We start from the raw sequence: 24,777 nt of genomic DNA on the forward strand, positions 1-24,777 counted from the left end.
CCACCGCGACCCTGAACTGGATAAGCGGTTACACATTATCACCTTTATACAAAATAAACTAGACTATATGTTTTCACTTCAGTATCATTATGAACTGTGCCATAAATCCAGAGAAGAGTGCTGAGTATAAGTTGACATATCTTTAATCTCAGATAAGGCTTTTGTGATAAGGTGTGATAATCTGCCCATAAACCCAGGATGAACTCAAATAGCAGGAGGAGAGGAGAGCAGGAGGCTCAGAGCATGAGGATTTTCTCTGTAGTGTTAGCGTAGAATAACATTGATCATGTTGTTGATACTGAGTCTTTGGCTTCTTTCCGTTTCTACAGCTCTCTCTGCTCCAGCCAGAGGGCCGTGTAGCAAGGTGAGAAACAAGCTGCTGCTCGTCTCCTTCGATGGGTTCAGGTGGGACTATGACCGAGATGTGGACATCCCAAATCTGGACAGAATGGTTGAGGATGGAGTGAAAGCTACTTATGTCAACCCACCATATTTAACCATCACCAGCCCTACACACTTCACTCTGCTAACCGGTGAGAAAATACACACTCAAGACAGGTAGCCCAGAAAAGATCATTGTAAATGGTAGCTAGACTTTCATGCATTCATTCATTATCTGTAGGCGCTTATCCAGTTCAGGGTCGCGGTGGGTCCAGAACCTACCTGGAATGACTGGGCGCAAGGCGGGAATACACCCTGGAGGGGGGGTAGCTAGACTTCAAGGAGTTAATTCACTGAAGCTGATTTTATGAAAAATGACAAAAATTATAATAATAATTACCTGCTTCAAAACCATATATATAATTTTAGTCTTGATTTGTTCTCTATAGAGGATTTATTATCTACAGTTACCACAGGAGAGGCCTACAAATTGCCAAATGACAATACACTGATATACAAAAATATATAAAAAAATCACTACTTAGTGTAAGCTTTTTTCTTTTATTTCCCTGAGGCCATTAACATTGATCTTTTAAATGCAATTTCATTAGGTGAAATAATGCGCAGTATAGTATATCAAATATACTATATACAGTATGTCAAATATCTTGCAATATGTATCACCAGGACGTTACATTGAGAACCATGGTGTGATCCACAACATATGGTTCAACACCACCACGCAGGAGAAGAAGCAATACTACATGGCACAGTTTGTTGATGAATACTGGGACAATGGCAGCCTACCAATATGGATAACAGCTCAAAGACAGGTAAGATAAAACAGCTTATTTATAATATAAATATAAAATGCGATTCAAATCTCTTTTTCATGTCTTCATTGTGCACCCTAGTAGGTGTAATAGCTTTGATCTTTAACTAGATCTTTGATTTAAAACTCCTCTAAACTCTAACCAAAAGTGAGAATCCCTACTTCACAGTTTGGCTGTGTGCCTTGATTCAGGGTCCACTAATCACTACTAGCGCATTCACAGTTCACATCCACTAATTGCACATTGGCAGGCACAGTGGCACCTCAGGTAGTGTCACAGTCACACAGCTCCAGGGTCCTGGGGTTGTGGGTTTAAGTCCCACTCCGGGTGACTGTCTGAGAAGTGTTTGGTGTGTTCTCCATGTGGGTGTCCTCTGGATGTTCTAGTTTCCTCCATGGTCCAAAAACACATTGGTAGGAGAATTGACTACTCAGAAGTATCTACATGTGTGAGTGAGTGTCACATTTTGAATGACTGGCTCCCCCTCCAGGATGTGTTCCTTGTACCCAGTGATTCCTGGTAGGCTCCAGACTTCCACCCTGAACTGGATAAACAGTTACAGACAACGAATTAACATTCATTCAAATTCACATTTGAAGTTGCTACATTTGTGTAGTGCTGTACAGTGTCCAATGGATGCTCAACGGTACATAGGCAGTCCTTATTATTGAACCCTGCAACTTATGGTGGGATTCTCTGGAGCAGCTGAAAATAAGCTTAAGTTTACCAAGCTCAGTGCCAAGCTTTAGATAAAGAATTGTAAATCTCTGAGCACTGGGGTGTGAGGCAGAGCTAATCTTCCTACATCTTCTTACCTCATTAATGTTCTCATAGCTGAATACCATCAAATCCTTAAAGAAATGCTCCAACATCTAGCATGATGTTTTCCCAGAAGAGTAGAAGCTGTTATTGCAGCAAAGGGGGATACAATGCCTATTAATACCCTTAATTCCAGGAGAAATGTTGGATAACCAGATGTTCATAATATATTTTTTATATAAGTGTTATTAAAGAGAGATTATGGCAGATTGCTACACCCTCCAAATAAAGGTGCAATGATTTTATGGTTTTATTCTATAATTTGAGGGAAATAAAATGAAAAGCAATAAAGTCATTATTGTGACATACACAAAGTAGTACATCAGCAAAAATATTGGCATTAAAAATAAAAATGCATTTAGTAATATATACAAATACATTATATAACTACATTATATATTCACTTACTAATATATTTTACCAGTGTATGATCATATATTTTATGTTACCACAGTTCTTCAGGCCTGTTTCTCCTAAAGTGTCATGTTATATATCCTCATGTTAACCTCACTGATTCTCTGAAATTCTCTCAGGGTCTGAAAACAGGCTCCTTACATTTCCCCGGCACTGCTGCCTCCTATCAGAGTGAGAATATACAAATGCGCCAGGTGGAACCTCGGTATTATGACCACTCCAATGAGACAGACTGGAGGGAGAATGTGGATAAGGTCATGAGGGACTGGTTTAAAACACAGGACCTGGACTTTGTCTCGCTATATTTTGGTGAACCGGATGAAACTGGACACAAACATGGCCCAGACTCACCAGAGCGTCGTGATGCAGTCAGAAAAGTGGACCGCACCGTGGGCTACATAAGGGAAATGGCTAAGGCACATGGCCTTTCTGACCACTTAAACATCATCATCACGGCTGACCATGGTATGACCACTGTGCTAAGAGGGAATGAAGTCAATGAAATCACCCTGTCCAAAATTCCAGGCTTCTCCTTTAGGGATATTCAGTTCCAGTTGCTGGACTATGGCCCTAGCGGGATGCTTTTGCCTAAAGAGGGCATGCTGGAGAAAGTGTATCGTGCCCTGAAAGGTGCCCACCCTAACCTGCATGTCTATAAGAAGGAAGACATGCCTGCCCGCTTTCATTATTTCAATCATCCACGCATTTTACCCATCATTCTTTATGCTGACCCAGGATATGTGCTCAATGGGGTGAGTTTTTCCCATGTATTTTACAGAAAAGTTAAATACAAAAGTTCTGCTGCACAATGTAAATGGAACTAAACATCAAATATAATGTATGTAAATCTTTATTTCCACACACTAAAGGAAAAACATGGGTTTTTCACACAGCTCCAGGGACCTGGAGGTTGTGGGTTCTAGTCCCGCTCCGGGTGACTGTCTGTGAGGAGTTTGGTGTGGTCTCCCTGTGTCCTCGTAGGTTTTCTCCGTGTGCTCCAGTTTCCTCCCACAGTCCAAAAATACATGTCGGTAGGTGGATTGGCAACTCAAAAGTGTCCATAGGTGTGAGTGTGTGAGTGAATGTGTCAGTGTGTGTCGCCCTATAAAGGACAGGCGCCCCTTGCAGGGTGTGTTCACGCCTTACGCCGAGTGATTCGGTAGGCTCTGGACCCACCGCGGCCATGAACTGGATAAGCGGTTACAGACAATGAATGAATAAGGGCATTACTAAAATGTCCTAAATAATTCTAGAAAAGATCTATACATTCAGAAATTGAATGCACACTAAGCATTAAACAATGGGAAGTTAGATTTAATTTTGGATCTTTTCAATTGACCCATTTATCATTGTCCAATAAAGTAAGAATAATTTACATAATTAATAATACATAACTCGCTCATTATTATTATTATTATTATTATTATTAATATTATTGTTATTATTATTATTTCCTAGCTTTTACCTGTTCAGTCCAATAAAGGAGAACATGGCTTTGATAACAAGTTCTTAGACATGAAGCCTTTCTTCCGGGCAGTGGGGCCTGATTTTCACCGGAATCTGGTGGTGGGACCATTCGAAACAGTAAACATTTACCCCTTAATGTGTCACCTGCTTGGAATATTGCCTGAAATCAATGATGGCTCCCTGGACAACACCAGACACCTTCTTCTCTCTGCAGGGGAATCATGTGACCTCAAAGGTAGGTTTGGACTGATTTAAAATCTCTTTCACTCCAGTCTGAATCAGCAATAAAAAACAAGGCTTAGATTGAATAGGAGGTTTGAATTTACAGTGAATTTATTTCTAGGCAGAGGGTCTCCTCTGTTGCATAAGCCCTTGAACCTTGGTTTCATCAGATAACACGAGTCTCGTGAGAAGATATGGTATCTTGCTGCTGGATTGTGTAATAGTGTGATTTGTAGATTGCCTAAGTATACACAAGTTTACTGCATGGCCAATGTTTTAACAATACAACCTCATCCAGTGGCACACAAATATAAAATCTGAGTATTGTTAAGGTTTTTGTTCCCCGTTTCCAAAGCAACAGCCTCTAGTCTTGGATCACGGTGCCATAAAATAACATTAACATTAGTGGATCGCCCAGGGAATGCAGCTCCACTGCTCCACAGCACAATTCTACAGGGCTCTATACCCCACCAGACATCATTTGGCACTGGGGATGTTGACCGTATGCTCCAGAGCGTCATAATTTATTTCCTACTTGATGGAGATTATTTAAGATGTTGGTGCACAGCTGAACATCTCTGTCCACACTGGATCCACCTTAAAGTAGATACATAGACCTTACCTTGTTATAAGATGTCACCTTTTTTATACATACAGTGTACCACTGAATAATTTATATCTAGCCATGAACTTCATAGCTAAATTATTACCACTGTGTTTTGTTTCATCAGAATCACAACAGATGAGCCTCTTCATTGGCCTCTCCACAGCAGCTTTTTTTCTGGTCATTGTCTTCATCATAGTTATATCCTACAACATCTACAGACACCAAAGGGCCAGCAAAAGGTGAAGCAGATTACAAATTTACATGCACCATTCACATTTATCATTACATACAGACAGTGACTGTCCTTTCAATATCTGCTCTTGTTTCTGTAGGTCTGCCACCAAAGGAAAAGTTGAGGATAATATCAGCTTAAAGCAGGCTGCACTGTGATTAGCATTTAATTACATGGTTTTTGTCATACACGATTTTCAGATTTTTTTTTTTCATTTTCATAATAATGCAGCAAAACGAGGACACCATATGTCGATGGATTTCCTGCAATCTGCCTGATAAATTGGGCTATTACTGTTATTGCTCACAATTAATGAAATGAGTAGATTGCTCTGTTTACTCAGCATGTCACACCATCATTTTTGTGCAGACTTTGAAGCTACTTTGAGCTATTGCACTACAACTGATAATTATGTCTAGGTTCTGCATTAATATTTAAATGCCACACGTTGCTCATTTAATACTGAACATTTGCAAGCTAATTTTTAAAAAGCAAAACAAAGGAAAGTCTGTGTGGGTGAATGTCTGTGGATGAAACAGTTGAAGACCGACTTTGTTACCATAACATAAATCTCACGTTGAAGTGAATGGGATTCTGGGTTCTGCTTCTCTACCGCCATCTAGCGAAGACAGTACACACGACATCAGACCTACAGAAGTAAGACCTGAATAATGGGAAGTAAAATTCAACAATGGAAATGAAATATCATCACAAGTGATCCATAGACAAACAGGAGTCAAATGCACACGGCCCACACTGTATCACTGAGAGCTGGCAAAACAGAGAGGGAGATGTGAAAAGTAAGACTAAATGACTGACAGGAGTTATCATTATACAAAGCTGCAGATTCAATGATTTATGGTGAAACCTTGTCCAGTCATGTGGAATTTTCCCAAAATAAGTTTGTGTAAACAGCTCATGACAAAGAGGCACTCAGAGCCGGCTGGTATGCATAAACAGTTTGAACAGTGTGCTGCAGTGTAACCCCCTTTACACACACACACATTCAGTCACCCGCCAGAGCAGAACAGAGTCAGTCTGGAAATGTGGAGTCTCCCCCCTGGCACACGCACCAGACTCCAATCCATCTTCCAGCGCAATAACATCTCCCTCTCTCTCTCTCTCTTTCTCTCCTGTGAACACTCCACTCTGTTGGTTCATCCCAAGTCTGTAGACAAGATCTTCTCACATCTACACTCCTGGATATCTCTTCAGTCTCTTCTCTCAAATCACAACTTAAAATCTGTTTCTTTTCTGTGTGCTACACTGCCTTTTTTGTCCTTGTGTGTGTGTGTTTTTATTGTATGTTAACTAGGGTGACCAGATCTGAGATGGTGAAAAAGAGGACACGTCTCGTCATGTGTGCTTTTAGGTCCTTTACACCTTTATTTGCTACACACAACATGGGAGTTTCTTTTTTTAATTCATCCGAGAACTTACATTTACGTTTCGGCATAGCTGCTCGAGATGAGGGTGGGTACATGGGCTTAGCCTGACGTAAACAAGGACTACTGACGTGCAGACTGACCAATTAAATGTTTACAGAGAAGGTTATCGACCAATAACGGTAGCTCTACAGTCAGACCGTCCAATCAGAAGATTTTAGGCTACTTCACCACGCGCCCTTCTCACTCGAGCGAACCAATCGGAGTAGGGGAGGGCGGGACTAGTTTGTGAACTAAACCCTTCTCGAAATTCTATGTAAGCTCTAGAAAAACAAAATGCCGGACGTTTGTGAAATTCTGGCCGGATGTTTTTTTAAGTCTAAAAAAGAGGACATGTCCGGGTAAAAGAGAACGTCTGGTCACCCTAATGTTAACTTTTGTCTATGAACCCTGTAACACTGTAAAAATGTGACTTTACAGATGGAGTATTGCACTGTAAAATATATAAAAATGGCTGTAGAGTTACAGCATTAATATATCCACAATCTGTATAAACCTGTATTCAGTTCCTAATCAAACCAGCAACAAGCTGCATGATTTTTAGAAGATAATTTAGAACAGATATAAAGCAATCCACATGTGTTTTTCTACAGTGGTCCAGTTGTGAGAAGACAATGCACAACAGACAAATTTATCTTGTCACAACATTCCCTGCTTTAGATAGGTTCAGCATAAGAAGTGCTTTGACAAGTGATGCCCATTGCAAAACAGTTTTATACCGATTTTAAAATAATGACATACCCTGTATTTTTACCAGAGATTTACCATAAAATCACAGCAATTATATTCAGTGTGATTTTTTTCTTCATCCCTATATTAACTGCCTAGTGCAATGACATCATATTGGTTCAGTGAAGCCACTTTTGAATGTTCCTGTATTTGATAGCCTGTTAATAAACACATTTTGACCACAACAGTCTGAGATTTCTAGCTGTGTGCTGCTATTTCTTTACTGTACCTGTAGCCCACTGGAAGAATTCCCCTGTATTGCTTTTATCTGAGCTGGTTTAGCAGTGTTTGCAGTGGCAGATCACAGGTTTGTGTTAACTGTCTTTGTAAAGCTGTTATGACTGTGCAGTCTGCCACTGAGCATCATAACGTAAACAAAAGGGAATTTCACTCTGAAGCCCTGGATAAAGGAGCAGCACTTTTACACTATGACAACAATCCAACACCAGACTGGGACACGCTAATACTCTCCCGCACCATCCATCAAGTCCACAGAGGACACGTCAAACACTCCCATTCTCTGCAGCCTCTCTCTATCTCCCTCTTCTCCTTCTCATTCTGTATGCTTTAAATGTACAGTGTAAAGTTGATTGTGAGAAGTCAGGTACTAGTAAGACTACAAAAACTTGGTCCAGCCTGCATGGTTCAGAAGGATGTTAGATATTTTGTGTGTTTGAGGCAATGTCCCTTAACATTTAGAAACTCTTTTACTGTGGCCTTGGAGGACATATGCCTTCCCTACAGAAGAGTAACTTTTGATATATAAAAAATTTCCATATGAAAAAACATTTTTGTAGTTCAAGAATAACTACAGTAAAGGCTGAAAAATGCTGCACAGTATCTGCTGTTCTTTGTTATTTTGTTAGCCCCATTTTCACCTTGTCCCTCTATAGTCAGGACCTACAAAAAGCTGGTATAATGATAAGTCTCAGCACTGAAAGTGACTCTGATATGGTGGTGGTGCGTTATTGTGTGTTCTGCTAGTAACAGCGGATCAGATACAGCAGCGCTGCCAGAATTTAAAACTCTGCTGGACTCGCCTTGCCAAATATATCCAGCCAACAGCGTCCTGACAGCAGTGTCCAGGGACCACTGATGAAAGACTAAAACAAAACCAACACAAACTATAGCAACAGATGTGCTACTATTACTTATTTTACATCTACAAGGCGGATCAATGAGGTAGGTGTGTCTAACCGAGTGGACAGTGAGCAGGCACAATGTTTAAAACTCCAGCCGAACAGCTGTGTCTGATTAGTCCATAGACATACCACCACATGCAATGCTGAGAATGTCCAGTGTTTTACAGTGTAATTGCAGAAATACTAAGAGCACCTATAGAGTAAGTGGAGCTGATTAAATGGAAATGAGTGTATGATATTTATGTTTGCAATATTAGAGCATACAATTGTTCAGACCCAATAGAGGACACTCAGTGCCTACTCAATGGAGTCTTATACCAATTAAAATAAATATATAAATAAATACATAATAATAATAATCCATCACATTTGTATTAATGTCATCTTCCACACAATGATTGACTGCAAATACATACACAACGTTCTGTGTTAACAGATACGTTACAACCAGATTTACCAGTCAAAGCTCTCTTGTCATTTTTACAGTCAAAACAAAGTAAACAAATGGCAGCGGAACCGCTCAGCTTACTTGTGGATAAGCACGAAACCAAGCAGTGAAAACATGGAACAACAATGATGTATCGAAATACTGTTTGCATGCTTGTGTTTATCTGGTTTAGAAGCTTAACTGGTTACGGTTTTCATTGCTTATCAGATTTACATACATGGGATAGTGCTTACGTTGCATAAGCTGTGTGCTTTTACAGTCCCTGGGAATCCTTGTGAATTGGCCTAGATGAGGTTTGAAACCATGCAAACTATTTCACAGGAACCGGCCAGGATGCTTTGGTGGTCTTGGTCAAGCACCATGTCTGCCAGAGGCCTTGTCCAGCAAGGGCAGACAAGAAGCGTGTCGCCTTGCAGTGGGGTGAGAGCTCAGAGGGGCGTGTGACGACAGATTTACTCAGAGCGACCGACACAGAGACGTACCTGTCAATGAGGTGTCACTGCACAAAGGGGCCAGGAGAGGCTTTTTTTCTGCAGCTGAAACGCCATGGAAAAAGTGACTCAACACCTCCACATCTCAGCCTGAGAGCCCAGTTCCGCCCCCGACTGTCCCGCCCATGCAGTTATGGCGAGGCATTCCTTTGAGCTGAAACAAGGCGTTAATCCGTGATAACTTTTCCCCATGCCAACATGTGGGTGCACGTCTCTCTCTGCAGCCTGCCTGCCCCTCGTCTGCCAGCCTGAATAACTCTAGCATAGCTGCAAGATTTAGGAGGTAATATCAACTACATGCGTATGGGGGAAGGTGGAGGGGAGGATGTGTGGGGATGGCTTCAATAGAAGGCTATAAATCTGCTGTTTCTATTGTGATGGACACATGACTAAAATCCTTTGTACCAGGGAGTCCTTGAAAAAGACTTTAATGTGGCTGAACTTACTCGTGTGGCCCATAAGGTATGCTATTCAATTGAGACACCATTATACTGCTAGCTAGCTATGAAGTTTAAAAAAAAAAAAGTCTTTCAAATCCCAAGTTTTTTTTTCTCTCTTGCCCTTGCTTTCTTTTCCACAAAGGGCCAAGATCTGAATAGGATAATCAGAGACACATTTTCAAACTCAAGCATTTCCAAATAATCCCTTAGAGATGGCTGATTTTATGGCCCATAGATTGGCACATCAGCAGCGGTAATCGGAGACTTCCAGTCTTCTTATTCTGGCACTTAAGATAATTGTAGTTCACTCAGTGTCTTTTCTTATTACTTTCATCTCCTTCGTCTTGTTTCTCGGCATGTGCATCAGTTTCTCACAAGGCAGAGCCCCTTTTCACCATGGTCCGAACAGATCGGTCACATTCTTATGCTAAAGCTTAGCTGTTTCTCTACAATCCCTCTGCTTGGAACACTGATGTGTCATGGATTTGACCTGTCGGGTCACAGTAACGCTTGATTGCTGCTGAAACAGAAACCTATTGGCTGCTCTAGTTAGTGTTTGATGAAGTGGAATAGTTTGAAGTAGGTTTATAGCTTTCAAAAACATGGCCTTGTAAACCCTGTAAAACAAAGTGTCTAAATGTGTTTCATGAAAATTTCATGAACGTGTGTCTGACGCAACGCAAGAAAGATAATACTACTCACTTCTAAGTTCTACTCACACTTCTCCCTCATCCAGTGTCTGTAACCAGTCAAGAAATGCCCCAAGGTGACCTCTGTGATCTGTTTGATTTGTTAAATACAGTGACTGAGAGATGTCTGTCTTTCTTGAGACACACATTCAGAAAATGCATGAAACGCATTAGGAATAACTGTTTTATAGAGCTTACAAGGCTGGATTTTGAACATTGGAGCAGACATGATGTAAAGGTTAGATAAGCTTGAGACCAGGTTGCCAGTTTGATCGCAGTGAGTGCCAGGAAAGTTTGGCGGGGGGCAGGGGAAATGAAGGAAAAGCGCTATCTCCTCCCTGAATCTTAACTGGTGAGGTGCCCTTGATCAAGGCACCTATCCTCCATCTGCTCCCCGAGTACAAGGATGGCTGACTGCCACTCTGTGTTTGCACTATGTCTTTTGTGCTTGTGTGTGTGTGTGTTACTGCCATGACTGGTTTAAATGGCTGTGTTGTAATGCAGTTCAGTGACAATAAAAACACATTTATGTTTATGCTTTATGTTTACTAATGAACTAATGCATGCACTGGATGAAAAGAAAGCTGGAAGACTTGGTGAAAAATGATCAATTCTCATTCTTCATCCAGTTTAATTCAGAGATGATCCACTAGAGGGCACATTGTCCCTGGCATTGATAGCAAAAGTAAATGTATATTTATGTCATAAAAGTTACTAATGAGTGCAGCATGAACACAAGAGTGAAGATACAGCTATATATACTTTTAAAAATAAATAAAAACAAGGTGTGTTAAAAACTTCTTTGCATTTTACCTCAGGAAAACATCTGAAATCCCTAAAGAATCATGTTTGTGAATGTGATGTGAATCTTTCTGAAGCACACTATATTTAGACATCCCTTATAATTAGTGAATTCTGTTAAGTCAGCCTAAGATCGCTGAACCCAGTTCAAAGAGCCAGCTGGAGCATTGGGCTGTGCTGCAGGGGACCTAACTTCCCTGGGGCAATGAAATGCCATTAATATATTAGCATTTTGCAGTTAGAGCGGCGTTTGAGATCCAAAACTGAACATCTAACTTCAAAGCCTGACCTCACTGATGTTCCTGTGGTTGATTGCCATTAAATCCTCGTGAACAAATCTAGTCTTAACTCTTCTCAAAAGATTCAAAGCTGTGGCCACAGCAAAAAGTTTTAAATTACCTATTAATTCCTGTAAGTTTATGACAATGTGTTCTTCTAGGACATCGATCAAAGAACCCCGTCTGATACCTTTAAGAGTGTAATTTATTAAATGTTATTTGAGTCAAAACCAGACTGTCCATATGAGCTAAAACTGCTGGTATATTACTATATAAGTCCCTATCCCTGTTCACTACCCCTACTCGTATCCCTATGAATATAAACAGCTATACTAAGAATGAACTGTGACAATATTAGTAACTTCCACACTATTACAATAACACAAAACGTTTACTGTTGTTTATTTTATGTCTTTTAACAGCTCAGGACTGTAATTTCCTTTTGACAAATTTGAATTTATTGCTTACAGGACAGATGGAAACATGTGGAGGGTGTCAGAAAGTTTTGAGGGTTAGCATCACACTAGTAAAACCACAGAGAGAGACGGTTCTAAAGTGTGAGACGTCTTATTGGTTTTGTTGGCTATGATACACTTGGGGATAAGTAGGAGATTAAAAAAAGATATATTATCTTTGAAATTTGGATAAGTAATTCTTATACTGCCGCTATCCATCAAAAACATGACACATGTTTATTTTGGAAGGCATGCGATGCAGACTGAAGGTGCCAGCATTCTTTATGACTATCCACATCTTCCACATCTTCCATTACTCCTCTGAGCAAACTGAGAAAAAGAGCACTGTCCCAGAATGTATAATCATAAGTCTGCATACACAAGTATTTTACAAAGTGCTCCATCATTTTTGTAGAAGCATTTAATTTTACACAATCATGGACAGACATATAAACTCGCATTCCCTCACACATACTCACATATAGCACAGACAGGCTGATATGTGCACACACACGAGTGGCGCCACAGTCTGCTGGGTGCATTTATTATGGATCAGGTCTGCCAATACTTTCAACACCAGTCCAACCTCCTTCAACCAACTACAGGCTGATACGTGATGGATCTCACTCCTCCACAGACGATCGATGCAGGACAGACAGTTCCCATGTCTCCTCTGCCAGTCCTGGCGTCCAACAGGCCTCTCAATCCAGCTCCTAAATCATCCCACTGATGAGTCTGGACAGGGAATAGAGCAACTCAAGATTTAGCTCTTTCGACTGACACAGTGTTTGAGTGTACAACAGATTTCCCCTTCGTGCTAATGTTCATTAGTCTGAAAATACAGGGCTTTATTTAATTCCCAGGTGTATCACATCCTTAATTCATAAAGGGCATCTTCACTAAGATTCACTAACTGATCCATTTCGAGTTGTTTGAAGGTAAACGGGTGTATTTTAAAGTAACTGATGCAGGAACCAAGGATTACAACGTCAACACTGTATAAACAGCCATTTTATTTATTACCCAAACCACGTGCGATTTTTATAAATGTTATGTTGAAAAACAGTGGCAAATCAGCAAACTTCTGCTTTTTTGTAACTCTCTAGAACAGAGCATTCCACATCAAACCACTATGAATGACTTTGTTTATACCCCAAACACTGAATTTTCCAGATATTTTGAAAAATAATCTGTTAAGTTAAAACGTTAGGAGTGGGAGCTTGGACACACTGACCACTCCATTTACGTCGTTAAACTTGTATTCCTTGTACTTGATGCCTGAGGTATTTCACAAACAACTATAGCTGGATTTCAGATCCCTACCCAACCTGGCTCCATTTAAAGACCATTTGATGAGAAAACAATGTTAAAGATGAGTGTCCAATGACAGTTGCAAGCACTGAAATTTATGTTACCCTGGAATCTTATTAACTGAGCACAAAATGCTTTGCCTGCCAGTGCTATAGAAACAATCCTTCTAGTACACAGAGGACTAGGTGGAACAATGGATCACAGCCCACACAGGCCTGGCCACTGGGAGAAAATTACAGGGGGATGCTGCCAATTTCTGCTGCCATAAGCCAGGGAGAACAAAAGGAGATGAAGCTTGTGGTTCGATTAAGCCGCAATTGACTCAAGCATTTGAAGGCTTTTAGATTTACACAGCATTTTCGAAGAGTAGGAACAGAACAGAATTCTTGAGCTCAGCACAATAGTAATTCTGGGTTTTTACATATATCCCTGCTTATCACACTCCTGATGAAAAACTATTAGCCATACAATCAGTATGACAAGCAGAGAAACTTTAAACAATAGAGGAAAACAGAATTTTCCACACTAGTATGTAAACATCGTTCAAGTTACATAACACGCCATTCCCTCAAAGGCCCTGCAGACCGTATACAGCATCTAACTACAACAGCACACTTCACACTCTTCAATTTCTGAGATATCTCTAAAGCCCCATATGTTCACATAAGTCTGCCTATTAAGCCTACTGTAGTTTTGCTCCACCAATTCTATCTGAAATTATAGTGTTTCAGCCCGGATTGTTTTTTAAATCAACATGTATTTGCATATATCGGTCTTAAAAGTAACAAAAACAGCTTGTTGAATTTTAAAGGATAAATATTGCATGTAGAAATCACTTATGACTGTTTTCAGTGCATAAGACCACACAAATATCATAAGTGTTTCTCTGGGATAAATGGAAATGCACACACATTTTAAAATATGGGCCTTTAAACTGTTTTCCAGAGTTAACTTTATGTGCAAGCCAAGACCCATTAAGGAAAGTTACATTTTAAAAAGTGTAAGTAGCCTCTGATAATGTCATAAATCTCCAGTCTGAGAATGACCTTATATTAGGCATAAAATCTGCTGGGGCTTTTTCATGTGATTAGAGTAAAAACTGAATCCATATCATTCTTTCTGTTTGTGGCAGTACACATGTTAAAGGCATACATTCTTGTCATAAACAACATGTTCATTCATTAGGTATGGAGGTTCTCATGTATAGAGCCAGGTTTATCTCATGGTATGAATTGCACCACTGTGTTAGAAATGTCACTTTTGAATCAGACAGAGTGCAATCTGATCTACAGCCAAGAGTATTGCAAAAAACATCTGAGTAACAGAATGATTCCGACACCTGATTCATATTCTCTCTGTCCATCTTTCTCTTCTTCACCATATTCTGACAATATATTCCAGCCTTATGAAATACATTTCACAAATCACACAGAGCAAAGCTGAATAAAGTTGTCTTTTCCTGGCAGGACTGAACGCATCATTCCTCATTTCCTCCAGCAGATTTCTCTGCTGAATGCAAGTTTGACGTTTATTTCACGGTGAAGTTTTAGCATTCTGTTCTTTATCGTATTTTCAATCTGAAAGAGAGGAATCTGACCTGCTCCAGACTTGAGCAGTTACATAACATGATACAGAATAGTTCTGTAATGACTTACTTACATGAAACATACCATTTATGGATGTCTTTTATGATTTGTGTATTATAATTGATTCAAACTACCTTATACTGTACTGTTTATATGTGCTATAAAATAGTTAGATCAGCTATTCCTTAAAGTCCATAGGACTTTGGTCAATGTGTGTGTGTGTGTTGCCCTATGAAGGACTGGCGCCCCCTCCAGGTTGTGTTTCTGCTGTGTGCTCAGTGATTCCTGGTAGGCTCCGGACCCACCTTGACCCTGAACTGAATAAGCAGTTATAGACAATAAATTAATTAATACCTGGAATCATTGAGCGCAAGACGGGAATACACCCTGGAGTCCAATCCTTCACAGGGCAACACAGACACACACACACACATTCACTCACATCTACGGACACTTTTGAGTCGCCAATCCACCTACCAACATGTGTTTTCGGACTGTGGGAGGAAACTGGAGCACCCGGAGGAAACCCACACAGACACAGGGAGAACACACCAACTCCTCACCTGGAGCGGGAATTGAACCCACACCCTCCAGGCCCCTGGACTGCGTGTGACTGCGACACTAGCTGCTGCGCCACCGTGCAGCCCCCACGGTTCTATCTATATTATATGTCCAAAATTATGTAATACAACCCCATATTAGAAAAAGTTGGGACAGTAAGGAAAATGCTAATCTAATAAGACTGTGTTACATTTACTTTTATTGCATTGCAGACACTATGAAGCAAAGGTATTTAATTATTTGGTTTTGACTGATCAACTTCTTTTCATTTGTTTATATACAACCAGTCTTGCATCTTCAGAGCTGCATCACATTAAAAAACGATGTGACAGTAAAGCATTTTCCAATTTGTAATGCTGCCAATCCTTCACACTGCACTTAAAAAAAATTTAGTCATGGAGGACACCAAGTGCTGAAGTGTTTCAGGTGTTCTGTCCTCTTCTGTCTTCAAACACATCTTAAGGTGTGCAACAGTATGGGGATGTCACTGTAATTTTTATGAACTTCCCTACAGATTCTCTATTTTGGACAGGTCAGGACTGCAGGCATGCCAGTCCAGTACCTGGATCATCATCTTCTGCAGCCATGCCTTTGTCATGTGTGCAGTATGTGGGTTTGCATTGTCCTGCTGAAAACTTCAATGACGTTCCTGGACAGGATGTCGTCTTGAAGGCAACATATGTTACTCTAAGATCTTAGTGTGCTTCTCACACTAAGTCTGCACATCAGCTTTGTGTCAGTATACCCAATGCCAAAAGAGGGCTAGAGGGCTAGAGGGCAACAAAACTCCAAGCACTGGTCTGCAGAACAGTGGCACTGGGTCTCTGGAGAGGTGCATTCCATCCAGTACCTCTGGGAAGGATTGAAGATAAATTTTTGGTCCAAATCGAATCATCCAACATTACTTCCTGAACTTAATGCAATATTCACAAAAACGTTACATAGGCGTAAAGCATTACCAGAATAATACAAGCCGATACTGCAGCAAAACACAACAAAGTCATAATAAAGTCCTTATTAAAACCCTTGATTTAAGTGGAACTTTTGCAGATGTTCACAAACCTTTGACTATATAGTGTATTAAATGTTCAAAAAGACAACCAACCATACACAAGTGCTTTGCCAAAGAAAAGAGCTTAAGCCAGGTTGATGGTCAAGTGCCCAAATCTAGTGAAGGGTCATACTGACCATTAAAATACAACTGTCAGCCTCTTTAATATAGCCCTACACACAGTAAGACTGCCCTGAAATATTCCAATGAGATGACAGCATCAAGGTAAGCAGCATGAAGCCTCAGTAAAGGCAGCCATTTTAATGGAACTTTAATATAGCTAACAATTACCAAAATGGAACCTTATAAATTGTGTTCTGTCACTACACAGCAAATTAAACTAAGTGTACAATATAGAGAAAACTGGTTATTATATTCAAACACGATAATAAAGCACTTTGTTGTTACATAGCAGGGGTGTACCACACATACTTTGCAAATTACTGAGCAATACAACCAATTTCACTTTACAAATTCACTGAATATGATGGAAGACAAGAACTGCTTCATTGTAAAGAGCATGGAATGAAGAACGTGTCAGCCTACGGCTTATGCTGATGAATGTCTTTCACTGACAACATCATGTCTTTAAATCGAGGCTATAATTAAGTTTTTCTCAACATGATGCTCTTAAAATACATTCCATTCTCATAAAATAACAATGTTGCAAATCAAAGGGTGAAATGTTGAATAAAGTTGTTTTTTTTCTGGGAGTACTGAACACGTCATTCCTCATTTCCTGCTTAACCAGAGGGATGTGAATTTCTCTCACTGAATGTGAAATAGATGTCTATTTTTGCAAGATGTAGCATTCTGTTCTTTATCCTCAGCGAGCTTTGTCCTTTCAACGACATTTGTCCTTGGAACATGTTCAGACCTCCCCATGACGCAAGCGCTGCTCTTCTGTGAGTGAGGTGACTCAAAGGCCTGGAAATGAAAGAGCCATGTACACCATCATAGCAAATACATTGTTGTAGGTCATTGGCTTGAGAGGAATTTGGCATAGATTTGGTAAAGAAATATGCAAGCAGTTGATGGAGTGGATTTGACTGCTCAAACACAACAACATGAGACATACTCTTGTTTGAGGACCCCTACAACTGGTACACACATTCCAGCAGAAAAGATATTTATTGGACAGGTTACTGAGGAACAAACATCAGCAATTTGAATCGGTTTTACTGGCAAGTAATGGCTGGGAAATGCCAATTGGAAACTTTAAAGGCAGTGAGTATTTACGGCTCTGGCTTAGGCAACAGGGAAATTGTGGGTGGCCAAGCAAGCCTTCCTCGTGGCTGGGGTGCTGTGACTGACACCTGATTGTTAGCAATTCTGGATAGTTGCCAGTGCTTGGGTGGCAGGCTGCAGTTTAATGATACAGAGCTTTCTTTTATTTAACAAGGAATGAGATGAACTGAAGATGCAGCTTCTGAGTGTTTAGGATAGAGTCTCTAATGATATCTTTGCTGCAAATGATCCATCTTACCTTGCCTGGTAAAGATTACAGCTGTGTAATTTAAATGGTGGGTCAATAATAATACACGAAAGGTCAATTGGATGGGAATGCTGTGTTGGAAGACACTTGTTAAGCAGCATGAATCCCCATGAGCTATTTGGGTGGTCAGAATGGAAGGACACTGTCATTCATCATTGCTTCCAAGATGTAACAAACTAGTGTTGCAAGAAACACTGCCCATACTGATCTCCAACTAGGCCTCTGTGAATTTAGAAGGAGAAATTATTTGAAAACATTGCTTAGTGTACCAACCTCTGTCCAGTGATTTTGTAATCCATGCGTCCATAGTAAGCAGACATTTTTTCATCACATTCCCAAACCATGGCAGTTTTTCTTACGCCTGCATGTAGAGGAAGTACATGTCACCAGTAGCCCATGTAGCATAATTACCCCAATTTCTGGCCACTTTAATTACAATATTGGAAATCTTAGCTAACTGTAAATAAATATAAGTATTTTACTCACTCAAATCAACATTTTTCAGGAGTCAAATATGTGTAGATTAATGTCCGAGACTTGCTTGACTTTGAAAGAAAATATGTTTTTAGATAAAAACGCTTAAGTAGGTGCCTATTCTGCTATTATTGGTGCCCCCTAACTTAGGCCACCTCCCCTGCTTGTGACAGTCAAACGAGACAGTCGCTACCACATTCAGTGGTTTTGAGAGGTTCATAATGAGATTACGTTTGTCCTGTGTTGGTATCCGTACTCTACGTGTAAGGATTACAATGGCGGTAGATTTTCCCCTCAGAGAAAAGGAAGCTAATCGCTAAGCTAACTTTTACACTGAGGGAAATATCTGTCGCGAAATGGAAATGTGTTGTGTTCCACATGCAGTTTTGCACACAAAGAATTACAACACTGTTAGAGATACTTAAATATTATTTAGATACGTGATTTCTTGCCAGACTAATGTTTAAATGCCCTACTAAGGCTTGAACTTATGTTTTATTGTTTTATCCAATGCGATTTGCGAAGAGAGAGAGAGCGGAATTGCACCATATATGGCAGTGGCCGGAAATGGGTGACGGTCGTAGTTAGGGGAAATTCTGATAACTTAGTAGCCAGTGTGTTATGTCTAGCCTTTCAGACTATCATTACGTCAAAGTAACCTACAACAAATTCGTCAACAATACATTTTCATCACTTCTCAATATCTGAGAAGGGAAATTGAAGTTATTTTATTTTAGGTTTAAGTCTTAATTTGCATTTGATGCTAATCTCTCTTTATTTAAGCGTGTCTGTCAAATAGAAAACGAATTAAAAAAATTAATATAAGTCGGCTTGCTGTTTGTGAAATAATAATCTTTAAAGATAGCCTTTTATTTATTTATCATTACACGTATATAGCGCGGTCCTTTACCGCCACCCAAAGACGCTTTAAAATCAACACTGTACACAACTCCATACCAACATTAAATCCACACACACTGGCGAGAAGTGGCCACCAAACACGGACAGCGTAATCTCAGCCAGGAACGACCGTCCACCTGGAGGGATTCACCTAGGACAGAGTGCAAAATAAACATATCTCACAGACATTCATTCACAAACACCAGGGCAGTTATTAGAGAAGCCAATTCACATAACCTCCGTGTTTCTGGACTGTGGGGGGACCCCGGAGGAAACCCACGCAGACACGGGGTGAACACGGAAACCCAAGCTCAAAAACGCTGAGAGGGGGGCGTGCTAACCAATAGCCACTGTGTCGTCTTGCTGTTTACCATATAAGAACCTTTAAAGTTAATCGATAGAGAAAAGCACTTCAGTGTGTTCATTCCTCACCCAGGTCAAGTTGTTCTTTTCATGCCAACAGACATTAGGCAGCAGACGGAGCGAGAATGTTTTTACATGTGATCATCCATCCAGTATGTGTTTCAGGCGCCATGAAGATTAAATGAAAGAATCTGAAAATGAAGGTCTTTAACTTTTAATCCTTTTACAAAGACCCTTCAGACAGTCTGAGGACGGATGGCGTCTCTGAAAAAAAAGAGAAACCCAAAGTCACTGATCCACTCCCTCTTGGGCGTAAGAATTAACATCATCGGGCTCCAACTGTCCTTCATTTCAGAGTTAACGTTTACTCAGACCGAGCCTGTGTCACTCTCCTGAATCAGTTAAACGGCGGCGACACGGCATCGCATTTGTAGAATATCGCGAGATAAAACGAAGTTTGAAGCCGCTTATTTTAAATAAAGAACATCAGAAAAGAACGACCTGTGGGGTATCCCACAATGCAGTATTGCTCAGATTTAGTTATGTATAAGTCTCAAGATGTGTATCAATATGTGTGCATTATGAAAAGTGCTGGAGGGCATTTATATTGAAAATTCTTCAAATTTGTAAAATTGCTTTCTGGACCATTCCATAAAAAAATTCTCAGTTTAGCCAGATAACTTCAACTGTCTCCAGTATCCTACGAAAAGAGCTGAACGACATTCCAATTGGACAGTCCTCAACTCTTGGTTTAGTTGTCTATCTGCTCATAAATCTTGTGGCTGTTCTACAAAGCAGGACGTCATCGTTAGCTATTACTTAAGCTAAGATTTGAAGGCTTTCCAATTGGAAACGAAGCTAGATTTATCTGGTTAAACTGAGAGCTCCTGCTTTGTAGTGTACCCCTCTGGCTTGTGTTTAGAAACAAGCCTCACTTAACGTTTTCAGGCAAATATCTGAAAGAAGGAAAAAGGAAAGTGTCTTCTTTATACACATTGTGTATTTCCACTTCTACCAAACTGTAGTTCACAGTCACACACAACACACATTACATTGATAAGAAATAAACAATAGAAACAAAACATAAAATGTCCTTTTAGTGGTTTTATTTCAAAAGACTTTGGACTACAAGGAAATAAAGAATAAATAGACGTTTCTCTTAACTTACAGAATGAGTCATGAGTTAACTCCGTTGTCCCATTTTTTGTTCACAGCACAACGAGCTGCAGAAATTACACTGTAATCTATAGCTTTATTTCATTTGAGGTCTATAAAAGTAACATATATATTTCTTTCTTTATATATTTTTTTTCCGAATAATGGAAAAAGCTTGGAACTCCTTCAAATAAACGCACTTTAATGCGAAAAGTTTTCACCATAAATACCTACATTACAACCAAAGTATGCTCAGCAAATACAGTAGACGCTGGTTAAATGTAATACTGACCTCTTTACGAGTTATAAAAAAATAAAATAATAATATTTTACAGTCGTCTGCAAAAGTTTGTTTGCCCTTGTCAAAGCACGTGTTTTGTCCATTTTGGAGGCTAAGCGCTAAGTGATCGTATGATACACATTCACTACAGGGATCATGCAAAGTTACTGTGAATTTAACTTTAACTGGGAACAAAAAAATTAAATAATAAATAAAATGCACCCCTCACCACCACACACACACACACACATACACACACACACACACACACACAAATAGGTACCATTGGCCAAATTGGTAGTAGATTCCCTGTAGATGCTATGCACAACAAAACGTGTAAGCTAATTGACCAGGGGTTATGAAACCTATGCATACGGCTGTAACAAGAATAAAATTATACAAATGACACCACATATACATAGCATGAACATTCTTACACCGGACAGGACAGTGCATGTGAGAATTATAAAACAATGGGTTTAGCTGTCCACTCTCAGAGAAGGGACCTCAGGGGCCAGGCTACTGTCACTGGGGTGGTCACCATATTGTCTCTGGTGTGGTAACCACAAGGGTACGTCTTGATTACCTTAGTTAGCACATTATCGTGCCGTATTCCGCTGAAGATACTGAGGATACATTGACTTCAACCCCCCTGACTTGACTCCAGACGCTTTTTAGTCAAGTTATGAAGAGGTACAAGATGTGATGCCTTTAGTAAAGTCACTTATAACTGAATCTTAAGGATTGTGGGGGTCCTTTGAAGGTACATTTACAGTTGTTTGCAAAAGTTTGGACACATCTAGTCCAATTACATGCTTTATAGATTTTCTAAGTGAAGATGAGTCAACACACCCTTCTGGGAATTAGCACTTAAAATATGCCATACCATTTGCACAGGCCACATTTGGTTGTATACATATTTATACATGCTCAGTTCAGCAAATGGACTGCAGCTGTGAATTCGACTGTGCCGAAGTGTGATCCAGAAGCTATTCTCACTTAGAAAATCTTTCAGCAGCATCGTCCAAACTCTTTAGCATATGACTGTCGGAGGACAGAATTGTACTTGTGCAGCGCCCCCTGACTATGGTTTGTTATTTAGCTTTCGGCCAGCGCACGTGCTCAGGTGGGGCACGAGCACTTGCACTCAGAGATGACGGGGTACTGCACGGGGATCCACGTGCACCGCAGCCCAGCCGACGACGCTGCAGTCTTTCGCGGGACGCAGCGCCAGCGTAGGATGGTGAAATGCGCGGACTTGGCGGGTCTGCAGAGCATGCCCTCGGGCACCGAGCAAGACCTTTTGCTCGCGCAGCTGCCCACCTTGACGTAACGCGGCCAGAAACGGCTTCCCAGATCCTGCCACGCGTACAGAACGGGACAGAACGTGTAAGACCACAGCCACAGCTGCAGTCGCCGCCGCGTCTTCTTGCTCGGCTTCTTCCAGCCGGCCAGTTCGAGGTCGAGCGCGCGGAGCTCGCGGGGCATGGGTCCGGGTGGGCGCGCTCGTGAAGCGTCCGTTTCTGCCCCCAGCGCCGTCCCCGCCTCCTCATCCGGCGCTGAAACAGCCATGAACTGCGCGTCAAAGTGCGAGCCCAGCATGGCGCGCAGCTCCGTCTCGTTCAGGTCTCTCTCCTTAGGGTCCAGCACAGGGTCGGGGTCCTCCTTCAGCTCCACCACGGGCAGACTGTCGCTGGGAATAGGCCTTAGGAGCAAGTAGTGCTGGCACGCGCCCTCCTCTATCCGCGAGCCCAAGGAGAACAGGAGCACGCAGAGGGACGCGAAGTGGAGCGCAGTATCCATTGTGGACTAGTTCTAGTGTCTATGTGTTCTCTGTAAGCAGTAACGAAGTTTAATCCTCATCCACAGCTTGTCCCTGGAGTCGTCTTGGCGCTAGCTCATGGGGCTCCGGGAATCTCCTTCTCTCGCGAGTAGTCGTGCCGCGCGCTGCTGAGCTCCTGGGCGAGGCCGAATCTTTAGGCTTGGAAGCAGCAGCGGCATGGCAGCGTCGCAGCAGGCCTCGGTACCGGAGCGCGCTCACGCTCGTGGCCTCTCAGCGGCGGCGGACTCGGATGATAGTGATACTGATGCTGGTGCTGGCGATGGTGATGTTGCGTGCGCGTGCGCGCGCGGGCACCCGACGCTCTGCATGCTCTTCTCCTCGCGCTCTGTCTCCGAAACTGAAAAGTGTGTGTGTGTGTAAGAGAGAGACGCTCCGTCTGATTTATCCCGCGGCTGGGACGGGAGCCCGCGCGCTCAGGGGTCGGGGCGCCTTTCTCCTCCTCCCTCTGTTTTTGGGGGAGGAGTGCTGCGAGAGGTGGGGGTCTTGGTTTCCCTCAGCCCACCTTCAGTTTGTTTTCTTATTCTATTAATGGAGTTATTAAAGTTTGTGACATTTGGCACGTTAGGTTAATTGCTTTGTAAAATGCTGATTTTGTTCAGCATCGATATTAGCACAGCATATTGTTTGATTGTTTGATTTCCTTTATGTCTTGTTTACGTCTACAAGTAAACAATTAACCGTTGATTCAACGTTGAAATAACGCAATGATTGCCGTCTAATCAACGTACTCTTAAGGTTGAAAATGAAAGTTGAAAAGACGTCCAAACACAGACATTGAAAAGACAACTTTTAGACGTATTTTGGACGTCCATTGACGTGATTAATTGGTCCCGATATAAATTACTTGTATAAAACGCGTTTTGGAAGTCCACTGACGTTATCGATTGGTCACCACTTAACTAACTTATTAAGATGGATTTTGGACGTCCATTGACGTTTAAAATATGTCCTTGACGCACAGACTACTTTTAGACCTATTTTGAACGTCCAGGGAAGTTCCTTGTTTACTGGGTATATTCTATTTTTTATATAGAATATATAAAAACATTTTTTTCTGTCCTGTTCTGTTTTATTCCCATGTTTTCCATTAGTTTTCTTTCTTACTCCAGGTTCTACTTGTTTAGATTATACACCTGTATTCTACTTTCCCTGCCCAGGCTACATTCTCCAAGTTCCCTATCTTTTTCCCAGTCGTTTTCCATAGCCTTTTTTGTCATTTCACCACCCGTATTTCGCTTTTTTGCTGAAGGCAGGGCTTTGTGAAATTCAGAATCAGCTGCATCACCTGTCAGTAAGACAACAGCAGAGTGGACGAAGCTCAGACTTAGACACAGGGCATAATGACATGCTGTCATCCCCCCTCCCCCTGCCTCCACAGATAAATGGAGGACCAGACCTAATTAAAATAATTTTACAATTCAAGTTTGTTTCAAAGTACCTCAAAATCTAATTCAACAAGCAGGTGTTGCACTACTGTGATCCACTGACTGGAAATCTATTAAGAGGGCTTAGACCTGCATGTGGTTTAGGAAGTGTTGGTAAGTGTATGAAAGGGCTTGTGAGCAGCAGCTATCAGCGCCAGTGTGGAAGAAGCAGGGTTAAAAAGCCAGAGTGTTTGGAGTTCCACTGAACGCTGTTTCCGATATTCCTGTATTCCTCTTTAATGTTTAAATTGACCTTGGAGTAATTTTCTGGGCTAATACTGTGCAGTATGTGTCCGGCGCCAGTAGGATGTGAGTTCTTGCTCGAGACAAAGGAAATGGGGTGAAATTATGTTTTCAAGATAAGAGTGCCAACCGACTGTAGTGACAGGGGGGACTAGCAGCTTTTGGAAATGAGTCATCCCAAGGGTACAAGCACAAAGT

At 41.1% G+C, this 24,777-nt stretch overlaps 2 protein-coding genes and 1 long non-coding RNA gene across 4 annotated transcripts; 1 reads left to right on the top strand and 2 right to left on the bottom strand.

The window, feature by feature from the left end:
* The first annotated feature begins 286 nt into the window (after positions 1-286).
* On the top strand, positions 287-5,133 carry enpp7.2 (ectonucleotide pyrophosphatase/phosphodiesterase 7, tandem duplicate 2). The gene is made up of 6 exons (XM_066663122.1): positions 287-533; positions 1,069-1,214; positions 2,567-3,199; positions 3,906-4,149; positions 4,868-4,982; positions 5,076-5,133. Exons 1-6 carry the CDS (start codon positions 287-289, stop codon positions 5,131-5,133), a joined length of 1,443 nt encoding a protein of 480 aa, XP_066519219.1.
* Positions 5,134-11,852: 6,719 nt separating this feature from the next.
* Positions 11,853-20,062, bottom strand: LOC136692510 (uncharacterized). Of its 2 annotated transcripts, none has more exons than XR_010801951.1 (3): positions 19,704-20,062; positions 18,171-18,258; positions 11,853-12,628 (listed from the first exon to the last, which is right to left on the bottom strand). It is a non-coding gene; the product is annotated as an uncharacterized lncRNA (long non-coding RNA). The 2 variants fall into 2 exon arrangements; XR_010801950.1 differs by lacking the exon at positions 11,853-12,628 and adding an exon at positions 15,796-17,329.
* A 677-nt stretch (positions 20,063-20,739) lies between these two features.
* Positions 20,740-23,240, bottom strand: nog3 (noggin 3). The gene has a single exon (XM_066665937.1). It carries the CDS (start codon positions 22,870-22,872, stop codon positions 22,192-22,194), a length of 681 nt encoding a protein of 226 aa, XP_066522034.1. The 5' UTR covers positions 22,873-23,240; the 3' UTR covers positions 20,740-22,191.
* Positions 23,241-24,777: the final 1,537 nt, after the last annotated feature.

Source organism: Hoplias malabaricus, chromosome 3 (genome assembly GCF_029633855.1).
Source record: "Hoplias malabaricus isolate fHopMal1 chromosome 3, fHopMal1.hap1, whole genome shotgun sequence".
Lineage (NCBI taxonomy): Eukaryota > Metazoa > Chordata > Actinopteri > Characiformes > Erythrinidae > Hoplias > Hoplias malabaricus.

Excerpts from the sequence above, each read along its gene's own strand:
- enpp7.2 (XM_066663122.1), top strand. The coding sequence starts at position 287 with ATGTTGTTGATACTGAGTCTTTGGCTTCTTTCCGTTTCTACAGCTCTC. Across the intron at positions 3,200-3,905 it reads CAGGATATGTGCTCAATGGG|CTTTTACCTGTTCAGTCCAA; the intron begins GTGAGTTTTTCC and ends ATTATTTCCTAG. Across the intron at positions 4,150-4,867 it reads GGAATCATGTGACCTCAAAG|AATCACAACAGATGAGCCTC; the intron begins GTAGGTTTGGAC and ends TTGTTTCATCAG.
- nog3 (XM_066665937.1), bottom strand. The coding sequence starts at position 22,872 with ATGGATACTGCGCTCCACTTCGCGTCCCTCTGCGTGCTCCTGTTCTCC.